At 46.8% G+C, this 12,844-nt stretch overlaps 1 protein-coding gene across 3 annotated transcripts in view; it reads left to right on the forward strand.

Moving 5' to 3' along the window:
* apbb1ip (amyloid beta precursor protein binding family B member 1 interacting protein) overlaps positions 1 to 12,844 on the forward strand; it is a 178,371-nt gene that overhangs the window by 55,772 nt on the left and 109,755 nt on the right. For all 3 annotated transcript variants that reach the window (XM_087987448.1, XM_087987449.1, XM_087987447.1), the window contains exon 2: positions 443 to 526. In XM_087987448.1, coding sequence (XP_087843574.1) covers positions 443 to 526 — 84 coding nt within the window. The remainder of the gene's footprint in view (positions 1 to 442; positions 527 to 12,844) is intronic.

Here is a 12,844-nt window from a genome sequence, read left to right on the forward strand (position 1 = left end):
AGCAGCAGATTGGGAACTAACTGACATCAGCATTCCTACTCTAGGAAGAGGAGAATTTAGTCAGGATTTCTCTGACTGACCACTGTCCTCAATTTGTACTGGAGTGTGTTGACCCACTGCGCAAAGTTAGAATCAAACTCTGCAATCATTTGTCTATGTATAAATAACCTCATCACCATCAGGGTTCAAATGAAAAATGGCTGCTTTGACAGAGTAACATAGGGGCTGTTTTATTTCCCGTGGAACTACGGCCTAGAAAAATTTGATACCTTGAAGAGAAAAAGCAAAAAAAAATTGGAATTAAAGGAAAGGTATGCTGTTTAGTTTACACCGTTTTTAATTTATTTTTGACATAAAGAAACTAAAACCTGGTAACATCCAAACAGAGTTTTAACATCAATTATTGATTTTTGTCTCAATTGTTTCTTTTGTACTTCTACAGATGGAGTTCGGAGGAGGTAATGCAAATGATGACATAGATGCCATGTTCAGTAATCTCCTTGGAGAGATGGATCTGCTGACACAGGTTGGTTGTGTATTCAAATAAGCAACTTCTAGCAAGCAAAAGATCAGCTTCAATAAAATGACAACATTGATTAGTGGGGCATTAAGATTCCACTAGAAGAGAAATTATTTTTCAGGATGTTTTCATTCTGCTTTGAAAGTGAAAGCCCACATACACTAACCACAAGCTAATCCCAGAACTGGCTGAATTAGTAAAGAGATGCCTTTTTTATCCAAAAATGATTACTTTTTGCATTGGGTGGGAAGCAGAGTGATAGAGTCATAGAGATGTACAGCATGGAAACAGACCCTTCGGTCCAACCCGTCCATGCCGACCAGATATCCCAACCCAATCTAGTCCCACCTGCCAGCACCTGGCCCATATCCCTCCAAATCCTTCCTATTCATATACCCATCCAAATGCCTCTTAAATATTGCAATTGTACCAGCCTCCACCACTTCCTCTGGCAGCTCATTCCATATATGTACCACCCTCTGTGTGAAAACGTTGCATCTTAGGTCTCTTTTATATCCTTCCCCTCTCACCCTAAACCTATGCCCTCTAGTTCTGGGCACCCCGACCCCAGGGAAAAGACTTTGCCTATTCACCCTATCCATGCCCCTCATAATTTTGTAAACCTCTATAAGATCACCCCTCAGCCTCCAGCACTCCAGGGAAAACAGCCCCAGCCTGTTCAGCCTCTCCCTGTAGCTCAGATCCTCCAACCCTGGCAACATCCTTGTAAATCTTTTCTGAACCCTTTCAAGTTTCACAACATCTTTCTGATAGGAAGGAGACCAGAATTGCACACAATATTCCAACTGTGGACTAACCAATGTCCTGTACAGCCACAACATGACCTCCCAACTGTTTAGGAGCTACTTTTGCTACTTTAACATCAGATGTATGTAACAGTTACCTCACAATTTCTTTTTAACAAATAATTCTGTTGCTTTTACATATTCAATTTTAATATACCACTTGATTCAAAGATTATCAAAGATGTTTGGGCGTTTCTGGATTGCTTCAAGTAAAATATCCTTGTTGTGTCATTTTAACAAAAACGCAAAGCAAATAGATTTATCAAGATAATTTTAAAAACATGATATTGTTATTTTATTTTTACATCTCACTATTGGGAAAGTTTGCCAACAATTCCTTAATATTTCTGTTAGTTGTTTAAAAGAACACTGAATGAAACAAACTATGTTTGTGAATTCTTGTCAACTTGTCTTGTCAGTTCTGACTTTTTTCAACGTGGCTTCAAGTTGTTAGTACAAGTTGTGGCAGATTTCTATCCTGCCAGCTCTTTGTTTTCTGCATTCTGAATTTGTGTGATGTTGAATTACCATTTCGAGGCCTGCTACTGTGACATTATTGCTCATTTTTCAGACGAGTATAAAAACTAGATATGCTCAACACCTCTATATCTGACTCATTATTATATCTGACATCATGATCCTTTTCCCCCCAAAAATGACAAAAGCTGGGTATATCAATCCAAACCTAAATCTACATTGAGCAGGATATTTCATGCTGCACCCAGTGCACATTATTGTGCAGGATAACTCTAATTGTACCCAAGATATGTTATTACTGAGCATTATATCTCACAATGTACCCAGAATATATCCTGGAACAAGATATCTCTCACTGCTCCCAATTTATATGGATTGAGCAGGATATCTTTCAGCATACGCAGCATATATCTTGAAGCGGGATATCTCTCATCGCGCCAGGCATTTATCATTGTGCACTTCTCACTGCACCTAGTAAATATAATTCAATAGAATATTGCTTACTATAACCAATATGTGTCCTGGAGGAGGATAATCAATCTGTAACTAAATCTGCTTGGCATCTAGCTCAGACTCAACACTTTATGTCTGTCCCCAATCATTTCACTGACAAACGCAAGAAAGAATGCTTGCACACAAATTCTTAAATCATTCAGGTCATCAGATTTGATTTCCTTCCAAAAACCTAATAGCAGTTAATACATGCTGAGAAGATAGTCAGTCACATGAACGATCCTTTGATTTAAAGTTGTAAATTAACACAATGCCGTAGTTGTTATAATATGAGGCCTGTAAGTTAATGGGATTTCATACTATCAGGTGGAAGATTGACAGACATGCTAAAGGAATGGTGCAAATGACAGTCTGCAATGTTTTTGTTGATTTTTCACCAATCTTCACACTTTGGTGGAAGTTCAAGAAAACTCTAGAGCTACTTACTCCTGTGATATTGCTGCTTTCATTTAATAGCAATGATAGGGTTAAAATGGATGCAAACCTGGTGATGAACTGAAACCATTAGGTATTCAGGATCATAGTTTCGCAGCCTGGAGGGAGGCCTTCTGCCCATTCGTCCGTGTCAGTCATCAAGCATCTATTTATTCTAATCACATTTTCCAGCATTCGGCCCATAGCCTTGTATGCAATGGCATTTCAAGTGCTCACCCAGATCGTACTTCAGTTTCCACTCAAGTTCCTCCTCAGCCTCCTTTGCTCTAAAGAAAACAATCCCAGCCTGTCTAGTCTCTCTTAATAACTGAGTTGTTCCAACCCAAGCAACCACCTAGCAAATCGCCTTTGCATTCTCCTTAGTGTACTCACATCCTTCCACAGTGTGGCACAGAATACTTCAGCTAATGTCTAACTATCATTATATACAGCTCCATCATAACCTCCTTTGTTCATGTATTCAATATCATTCTTTGATTTTTCTGTGCACCAGACTCAAGAGCCATTTTCTGAGTGTTTGGCACCAGCCTTGACAATGCCAAAGCAAATTTTAAAAGCTGATTGTCAGGGGACGGCTGTTGATAGCAAGCCCTTTCTTGTTCACCCCTAGATGCCCTTCAGAAGGCTGTAGCATCCTTCTTCTTGAACCTCTGCAGCCCACATGGGCGGCATGGTGGCTCAGTGGTTAGCACTGCTGCCTCAGAGTGCCAGGGACCCGGATTTAATTACCATCTCAGGTGACTGTGTGGAGTTTGCACATTCTCCCCGTGTCTGCGTGCGTTTCCTCTGGGTGCTCCAGTTTCCTCCCACAGTCACAAAGATGTCCAGGTCAGGTGACTTGGTCATTTTAATTTGCCCATAGCATTAGGTGCATTTGTCACAGGGAAATGAGTCTGGCTGGGTTACTCTTCAGAGGGTCGGTGTGGACTTGTTGGGGCAAATGGCCTGTTTCAACACCATAGGGAATCTAATCTATGAAAGTGTTTCCTCAACACATAAGGTCCAAGGCTTTTGATGGAGTGGGGTTTTTTTTAAATTTCAAAAATGCATTTTATTCATAAAATCATCAATAAATCGACACAAATGTTCTGCATAATATCTGTACAGTCTTTTCATAACAAGAAACAAAACATTGGAAAATTGACTTTTCTTGAAACTTCTTTACAGTTGTAAGAAACAAAAACTTTTCTACTTAGGCAGGAAACTATTTATGTTTGTTTGGAGGCACCAAGAGGGTCTGATAACTGAATAGACTCCCATTAAACTTTGGTAGAAAGATCCTGGACTGTGGTCTTTCCTCACTGTGCCTTGGCAGCAGCTGCCCTGAACTTTAGTGTGTCCCTCAGCACATAGTCCTGGACCATGGAATGTGCCAGTCTGTAACACTCTGTCGAAGTCAACTCCTTGTTCTGGAAGTCCAACAGGTTTCAGACAGACCGAAGAGTATCTTTCACCAAGTTGATGGTCCTTCAGGCACAGTCGATATTTATCCTGGTGTGCATCCCTGGAGCAGCCTGTACAGCATGGGGTCCTGAATCACAGAGTTGCTCAAGATGAACCACTTCATCTCGCTCCAGACATCCTTTGCAAAGGCATATTCCAGAAGGAGCTGAGTAGCAGCTTCCTCACCAGCACAGCTGCTTACTGAGTGCAGGCATGTACATGAAACATCTGATGGGCAGTTCGCACTCACCACCAGCCAAGAAACATTTTGATGCTTGTTGGAAAGTTCTGACACTGAGGCATTTTGTCAAATGACTTTAACAGTCTGCTCAGGGAACCATGCGATAGGATCCGCCCTCCCTTTTCTGGCAGGGTCTCGAGGATGCTACGTGCTGGCCACTTCCTGATGGGCTTGTAGTCAGAAGCTGAAGAACAAGTGTTTCCTCCCTGTGGGTTGTTTCCCCATCGGGAGGCGGGGGAGGGGAGAGTGGGGAACTGTGCTGTTCTTCCCTGTGGGGAGCTGCCCCTCAAAGGGGGCTGTGGGAGCTGTGTTGTTCCTCCCTGTGGGTTATTGCCCCTCAGGAGGGATTGTGGGAGCTGTGCTGTTCCTCCCTGTGTGTTATTGTCCCACAGGAGGGGCTGTTGGAGCTGTGCTGTTCCTCCCTGTGGGTTATTGTCCCACAGGAGGGGCTGTTGGAGCTGTATTGTTCCTCCCTGTGGGTTATTGCCCCTCAGGAAGGGTTGTGGGAGCTGTATTGTTCCTCCCTGTGGGTTATTGCCCCTCAGGAGGGGTTGTGGGAGCTGTGCTGTTCCTCCCTGTGGGTTATTGCCCCTCAGGAGGGGTTGTGGGAGCTGTACTGTTCCTCCCTGTGGGTTATTGCCCCTCAAAGGGGATTGTGGGAGCTGTGCTGTTCCTCCCTGTGGGTTATTGCCCCTCAGGAGGGGCTTGGGAGCTGTGCTGTTCCTCCCTGTGGGTTATTGCCCCTCAGGAGGGGTTGTGGGAGCTGTGCTGTTCCTCCCTGTGGGTTATTGCCCCTCAGGAGGGGTTGTGGGAGCTGTGCTGTTCCTCCCTGTAGGTTATTGCCCCTCAGGAGGGGCTGTTGGAGCTGTGCTGTTCCTCCCTGTGGGTTATTGCCCCTCAGGAGGGGTTGTGGGAGCTGTACTGTTCCTCCCTGTGGGTTATTGCCCCTCAAAGGGGGCTGTGGGAGCTGTGCTGTTCCTCCCTGTGGGCTATTGCCCCTCAAAGAGGGCTGTGGGAGCTGTGCTGTTCCTCCCTGTGGGTTATTGCCCCTCAGGAGGGGTTGTGGGAGCTGTGCTGTTCCTCCCTGTGGGTTATTGCCCCTCAGGAGGGGTTGTGGGAGCTGTGTTGTTCCTCCCTGTGGGTTATTGCCCCTCAAAGGGGGCTGTGGGAGCTGTGCTGTTCCTCCCTGTGGGTTATTGCCCCTCAGGAGGGACTTGGGAGCTGTGCTGTTCCTCCCTGTGGGTTATTGCCCCTCAGGAGGGGTTGGGAGCTGTGCTGTTCCTCCCTGTGGGTTATTGCCCCTCAGGAGGGGCTGTTGGAGCTGTGCTGTTCCTCCCTATGGGTTATTGCCCCTCAGGAGGGGTTGTGGGAGCTGTGCTGTTCCTCCCTGTGGGTTATTGCCCCTCAGGAGGGGTTGTGGGAGCTGTACTGTTCCTCCCTGTGGGTTCTTGCCCCTCAAAGGGGGCTATGGGAGCTGTGCTGTTCCTCCCTGTGGGCTATTGCCCCTCAAAGGGGGCTGTGGGAGCTGTGCTGTTCCTCCCTGTGGGTTATTGCCCCTCAGGAGGGGCTTGGGAGCTGTGCTGTTCCTCCCTGTGGGTTATTGCCCCTCAGGAGGGGCTTGGGAGCTGTGCTGTTCCTCCCTGTGGGTTATTGCCCCTCAGGAGGGGTTGTGGGAGCTGTGCTGTTCCTCCCTGTGGGTTATTGCCCCTCAGGAGGGGCTTGGGAGCTGTGCTGTTCCTCCCTGTGGGTTATTGCCCCTCAGGAGGGGTTGTGGGAGCTGTGCTGTTCCTCCCTGTGGGTTATTGCCCCTCAGGAGGGGCTGTTGGAGCTGCGCTGTTCCTCCCTATGGGTTATTGCCCCTCAGGAGGGGTTGTGGGAGCTGTGCTGTTCCTCCCTGTGGGTTATTGCCCCTCAGGAGGGGTTGTGGGAGCTGTACTGTTCCTCCCTGTGGGTTATTGCCCCTCAAAGGGGGCTGTGGGAGCTGTGCTGTTCCTCCCTGTGGGCTATTGCCCCTCAAAGAGGGCTGTGGGAGCTGTGCTGTTCCTCCCTGTGGGTTATTGCCCCTCAGGAGGGGTTGTGGGAGCTGTGCTGTTCCTCCCTGTGGGTTATTGCCCCTCAGGAGGGGTTGTGGGAGCTGTGTTGTTCCTCCCTGTGGGTTATTGCCCCTCAAAGGGGGCTGTGGGAGCTGTGCTGTTCCTCCCTGTGGGTTATTGCCCCTCAGGAGGGACTTGGGAGCTGTGCTGTTCCTCCCTGTGGGTTATTGCCCCTCAGGAGGGGTTGGGAGCTGTGCTGTTCCTCCCTGTGGGTTATTGCCCCTCAGGAGGGGCTGTTGGAGCTGTGCTGTTCCTCCCTATGGGTTATTGCCCCTCAGGAGGGGTTGTGGGAGTTGTGCTGTTCCTCCCTGTGGGTTATTGCCCCTCAGGAGGGGTTGTGGGAGCTGTACTGTTCCTCCCTGTGGGTTATTGCCCCTCAAAGGGGGCTGTGGGAGCTGTGCTGTTCCTCCCTGTGGGCTATTGCCCCTCAAAGGGGGCTGTGGGAGCTGTGCTGTTCCTCCCTGTGGGTTATTGCCCCTCAGGAGGGGCTTGGGAGCTGTGCTGTTCCTCCCTGTGGGTTATTGCCCCTCAGGAGGGGTTGTGGGAGCTGTGCTGTTCCTCCCTGTGGGTTATTGCCCCTGAGGAGGGGTTGTGGGAGCTGTGCTGTTCCTCCCTGTGGGTTATTGCCCCTCAGGAGGGGCTGTTGGAGCTGTGCTGTTCCTCCCTGTAGGTTATTGCACCTCAGGAGGGGTTGTGGGAGCTGTGCTGTTTCTCCCTGTGGGTTATTGCCCCTGGCCGGTCTGTGGGGGCTGCCCTGTTCCTCCCTGCAGAGTACTGCCCCTCAGGTGAGCTGGGGGAGCTGTCTTGTTCCTCCCTGCAGGGTATTGCCCATCGGGGGGCTGTCGGTGCTGTCCTTTTCCTCCCTGTGAAGTGTTGCCCCTCGTAGGGCTGTTGGATCTGTCACACCACCCCTCAGGGCCATTGCCCTGATCACGTGTCATTGGGGTGGAGACAAAGCCAGGAAGATCTGGTTTCATGTCGTGCTCCAAATCGGGCAAAGCTGCTGTTGTCCTCCTGGTCCTGGTATGCCAGAGCTGTGTTGTCCTGGGCTCCTCATGGTTCCGGACATCCGGCTCGGGAGTGCTCATCTCCTCCCCATTCATGATGTTTTTCTTCTGTTTATGGCCATCCTTCTGCATGTCTTCATGAAAGGGGAGTTACTGGTGTGTCCTTTGTACAGCTGTCTCTCTCCACTTTGCTGCTGGCCTGTGCTGGCCCCGTGTGACTGAAGCAGTTTCCTTGTGTGGATATTCTTTGCTACCTGCCACACACCCTTCTATTTGTACACCGATTCCTCCTCCATTCACTCTGTATTCTCAGCTGGAGGTTCAATTGGTTTGTCACTCTCTGGGACATCTTCCTTTCTTTTTCCACAAGATCTGGCCATCCATTTCTCCATTGTTTTATTCGAGGGTGGCATCTTACAATCCTTTCAGGGCCTACTGCTTGTGTTGCCATGTCTAGCCATTTCACTCTCTCTAGCAAACAAATCAAAGGCATTTCTAACTTGGACAAGACTATTTACATGCATTTGAGGCACCAGGGGAAGATGTGGGTGTGGGGGAGATCAAATAACTGAATGGACCCCCATTATACTTTGGCAGAAAGAGCTTAGATCATAGTCTTTCCCTATTGCACTTTGGTGGCAGCTGCCCCAAGCTTTAGTGCCTCCCTCAGCACATAGTCCTGGGCTTTGGGATGTGCCAGTCTGCAGCACTCAATTAGGGTCAACACCTTGCTCTGGAAGACCAATACGTTTCGGGCAGACCAAAGAGCATCTTTCATCATGTTGATAATCCTCCAGGTGGAGTTGATGTTTGTCTCAGTGTGCATCCCGGGTCATAGAGTCATAGAGATGTACAGCATGGAAACAGACCCTTCGGTCCAAACCATCCATGCCGACCAGATATCCCAACCCAATCTAGTCCCACCTGCCAGCACCTGGCCCATATCCCTCCAAACCCTTCCTATTCATATACCCATCCAAATGCCTCTTAAATGTTGCAATTGTACCAGCCTCCACCACATCGTCTGGCAGCTCATTCCATACACATACCATCCTCTGCGTGAAAACGTTGCCCCTTAGGTCTCTTTTATATCTTTCCCCTCTCACCCTAAAACTATGCCCTTTAGTTCTGACTCCCCCACCCCAAGGAAAAGACTTTGCCTATTTATCCTATCTATGCTCCTCATAATTTTGTAAACCTCTATAAGGTCACCCCTCAGCCTCAGACGCTCCAAGGAAAACAGCCCCAGCCTGTTCAGCCTCTCCCTGTAGCTCAGATCCTCCAACCCTGGCAACATCCTTGTAAATCTTTTCTGAACCCTTTCAAGTTCACAACATCTTTCCGATAGGAAGGAGACCAGAATTGCACGCAATATTCCAACAGTGGCCTAACCAATGTCCTGTACAGCCGCAACATGACCTCCCAACTCCTGTACTCAATACTCTGACCAATAAAGGAAAGCATACCAAATGCCTTCTTCACTATCCTATCTACTTGCAACTCCACTTTCAAGGAGCTATGAACCTGCACTCCAAGGTCTCTTTGTTCAGCAACACTCCCTAGGACCCTACCATTAAGTGTATAAGTCCTGCTAAGATTTGCTTTCCCAAAATGCAGCTCCTCGCATTTATCTGAATTAAACTCCATCTGCCACTTCTCAGCCCATTGGCCCATCTGGTCAAGATCCTGTTGTAATCAGGGGTAAACCTCTTCGCTATCCACTACACCTCCAATTTTGGTGTCATCTGCAAACTTACTAACTGTACCTCTTATGCTTGCATCCAAATCATTTATGTAAATGACAAAAAGTAGAGGGCCCAGCACCAATCCTTGTGGCACTCCACTGGTCACAGGCCTCCAGTCTGAAAAACAACCCTCCACCACCACTCTCTGTCTTCTACCTTTGAGCCAGTTCTGTATCCTGTATTCCATGAGATCTAACCTTGCTAATCAGTCTCCCATGGGGAAGCTTGTCGAACGCCTTACTGAAGTCCATATAGATCACATCTACTGCTCTGTCCTCATCAATCTTCTTTGTTACTTCTTCAAAAAACTCAATCAAGTTTGTGAGACATGATTTCCCACGTACAAAGCCATGTTGACTATCCCTAATCAGTCCTTGCCTTTCCAAATACATGTACATCCTGTCCCTCAGGATTCCCTCCAACAACTTGCCCACCACCGACGTCAGGCTCACCGGTCTATAGTTCCCTGGCTTGTCCTTACCCCCTTCTTAAACAGTGGCACCACGTTTGCCAACCTCCAGTCTTCCGGCACCTCACCTGTGACCATCAATGATACAAATATCTCAGCAAGAGGCCCAGCAATCACTTCTCTAGCTTCCCACAGAGTTCTCGGGTACACCTGATCAGGTCCTGGTGATTTATCCACCTTTAACCGTTTCAAGACATCCATCACTTCCTCCTCTGTAATCTGGACATTTTGCAAGATGTCACCATCTATTTCTCTACAGACTATATCTTCCATATCCTTTTCCACAGTAAATACTGATGCAAAATATTCATTTAGTATCACCCCCATTTTCTGTGGCTCCACACAAAGGCCGCCTTGCTGATGTTTGAGGGGCCCTAATCTCTTCCTAGTTACCCTTTTGACTTAATATATTTGTAAAACCCCTTTGGATTCTCCTTAATTCTATTTGCCAAAGCTATCTCATGTCCCCTTTATGCCCTCCTGATTTCCCTCTTAAGTATACTCCTACTTTCTTTATACTCTAAGGATTCACTCGATCTATCCTGTCTGTACCTGGCATATGCTTCCTTCTTTTTCTTCACCAAACCCTCAATTTCTTTAGTCATCCAGCATTCCTTATACCTACCTGCCTTCCCTTTCAACCTGACAAGAATATACTTTCTCTGGATTCTTGTTATCTCATTTCTGAAGGCTTCCCATTTTCCAGCCATCCCTTTACCTGCGAACATCTGCCTCCAATCAGCTTTTGAAAGTTCTTGCCTAATACCGTCAAAGTTGGCCTTTCTCCAATTTAGAACTTCAACTTTTAGATCTGGTCTATCCTTTTCCATCACTATTTTAAAACGAAAAGAATTATGGTCGCTGGCCCCAAAGTGCTCCCCCACTGACACCTCAGTCACCTGCCCTGCCTTATTTCCCAAGAATAGGTCAGGTTTTGCACCTTCTCTAGTAGGTACATCCACATACTGAATCAGAAAATTGTCTTGTAAACACACTTAAGAAATTCCTCTCCATCTAAACCTTTAACACTATGGCAGTCCCAGTTGATGTTTGGAAAGTTAAAATCCCCTACCATAACCACCCTATTATTCTTACAGATAGCTGAGATCTCCTTACAAGTTTGTTTCTCAATTTCCCTCTGACTATTGGGGGGTCTATAATACAATCCCAATAAGGTGATCATCCCTTTCTTATTTCTCAGTTACACCCAAATAACTTCCCTGGATGTATTTCCGGGAATATCCTCCCTTAGCACAGCTGTAATACTATCCCTTATCAAAAATGCCACTCCCCCTCTTCTTTTGCCTCCCTTTCTATCCTTCCTGTAGCATTTGTATCTTGGAACATTCAGCTGCCAGTCCTGCCCATCCCTGAGCCATGTTTCCGTAATTGCTATGATATCCCAGTCCCATGTTCCTAACTATGCCCTGAGTTCATCTGCCTTCCCTGTTAGGCCCCTTGCATTGAAATAAATGCAGGTAAATTTATTAGTCCTACCTTGTCCCTGCCTGCCCTGACTATTTGACTCACTTCTGTTCTCAGCTGTACCCGTCTCAGATCGATCTTTCCTCACTATCTCCCCGGGTAACAGACCATAGGGCACAGAATCCTGTGTCATGGAGCTGCTTGGAGCAAACCTCAACAAAAACCACTGCATCTTTCTCCAATCTTCCTTTGCAGACAGAAGGTGTCCACTGCTTGACCTAGGGGGATTCTCTTCACGAATAAGCTCCAATCAACCGGCATTCCTTCCTCCACTTTCTTCACAGTCACCCTGACTGTGTTCCGAACACCCTGGCCAGGGGGGCAGGCACTTGCAGTGATCATAGCTCTGATTGGTTGTACTCTGAATTGGTGTTAGGCCGAAGCCAGTGTAAAGATCCACTGATAACAGCTCAGCTCAACCAACAATTACAATTACTTGGAGCTTCCATTTGGTCTGAGCCAAAAGGCCGCAAAGTAATCAGTGGAATAATGGAAATGCTATTCTATCTAAGTTGAGGTTGTGTATTCCTGGGTAGACATCTGGATGTTCCCATTCCTTCCTTCTTCAAAATTATGGTGGGTTCGCTCCCTAATAAACAAAAAGGAGATTTATATTAAGTAACTATTCGTTTCTTTAAAAAACTATTAAAGCTTCTGGAAGTACTGTACATCAAGAGAAAAATGCAGCAGATTTCTACTCAGGAAGTGTAAAGATCCAGCCATGAATGAGCTCACTCTGTCAGCCAGCAATTGACTGATTGGGCAGTGAAAGAGAATCTGTTCAATGGGGGATATGCTGCAATCATTGTGGTAATTGAGTCCAGTGACACTGTTAAAGGAAAGGGCTGGAGGCAGGGACACTGAGAGTTTCAGATTCCCTCAGTGATTAAGCACACACCCACCAACTAACTACCAGCAGACTTTTAAACAGTTCATTGCACTCTGCTGCCTTTGCACTTTCCCAGTTGAGTGCACCAGGGTTTTTCACTACTTCATTGCACCATCTGTTTAAAGTGGCCCTGAGTGAAATTTGACTGGGCTCAATGGAATTTTAAACAGATGAACAGTAAACTGTTGAAGAGACCAAACATGATGCCCAGCTGTTAACTTCATTCTCTTTTACAGCATTTCAAGAACCTCAGGAGTTGCATGTTTAAATGCATTATTCCAAGTACAGGAAACCCAGAAGTAACCAAGAAATGAATCTAAATATGGTTTACAGTTCAAACAAGATAATCTACAAATTGAAATGTAGTTTATGTTTTTCTTCTGATTTCAATACTGAGGGTGATAACATGAGTAGCAGCAACTATTTTAACTCTAATACCGTTGATCAAACTTTCATGATTTCAGTGAATCAGCTGCAATCCAGGGTTTAATATCCTTCAAGTTCGTCTGTTCCAGAGTTCAATTAACATTGCAGATGGCTGTTCGGCTAAAGGGCTGATTTCATCTGCAATGGGGCTTCCTCACCTTGACTTGCCCCACTTGATAAAGGGAAATGGTTCCTCTGGCCTCATAAAATTGCTCTAGTCCACTTCCAGTCTCTTTTATAGATACCTCCACCCACACTCAATTGTCTCCACACCACCACTCCCCATACTCACCTT

Source organism: Chiloscyllium plagiosum, unplaced genomic scaffold (genome assembly GCF_037043375.1).
Source record: "Chiloscyllium plagiosum isolate Xiang-an unplaced genomic scaffold, Cpla_swu_hap1 HiC_scaffold_5, whole genome shotgun sequence".
Classification (NCBI taxonomy): domain Eukaryota; kingdom Metazoa; phylum Chordata; class Chondrichthyes; order Orectolobiformes; family Hemiscylliidae; genus Chiloscyllium; species Chiloscyllium plagiosum.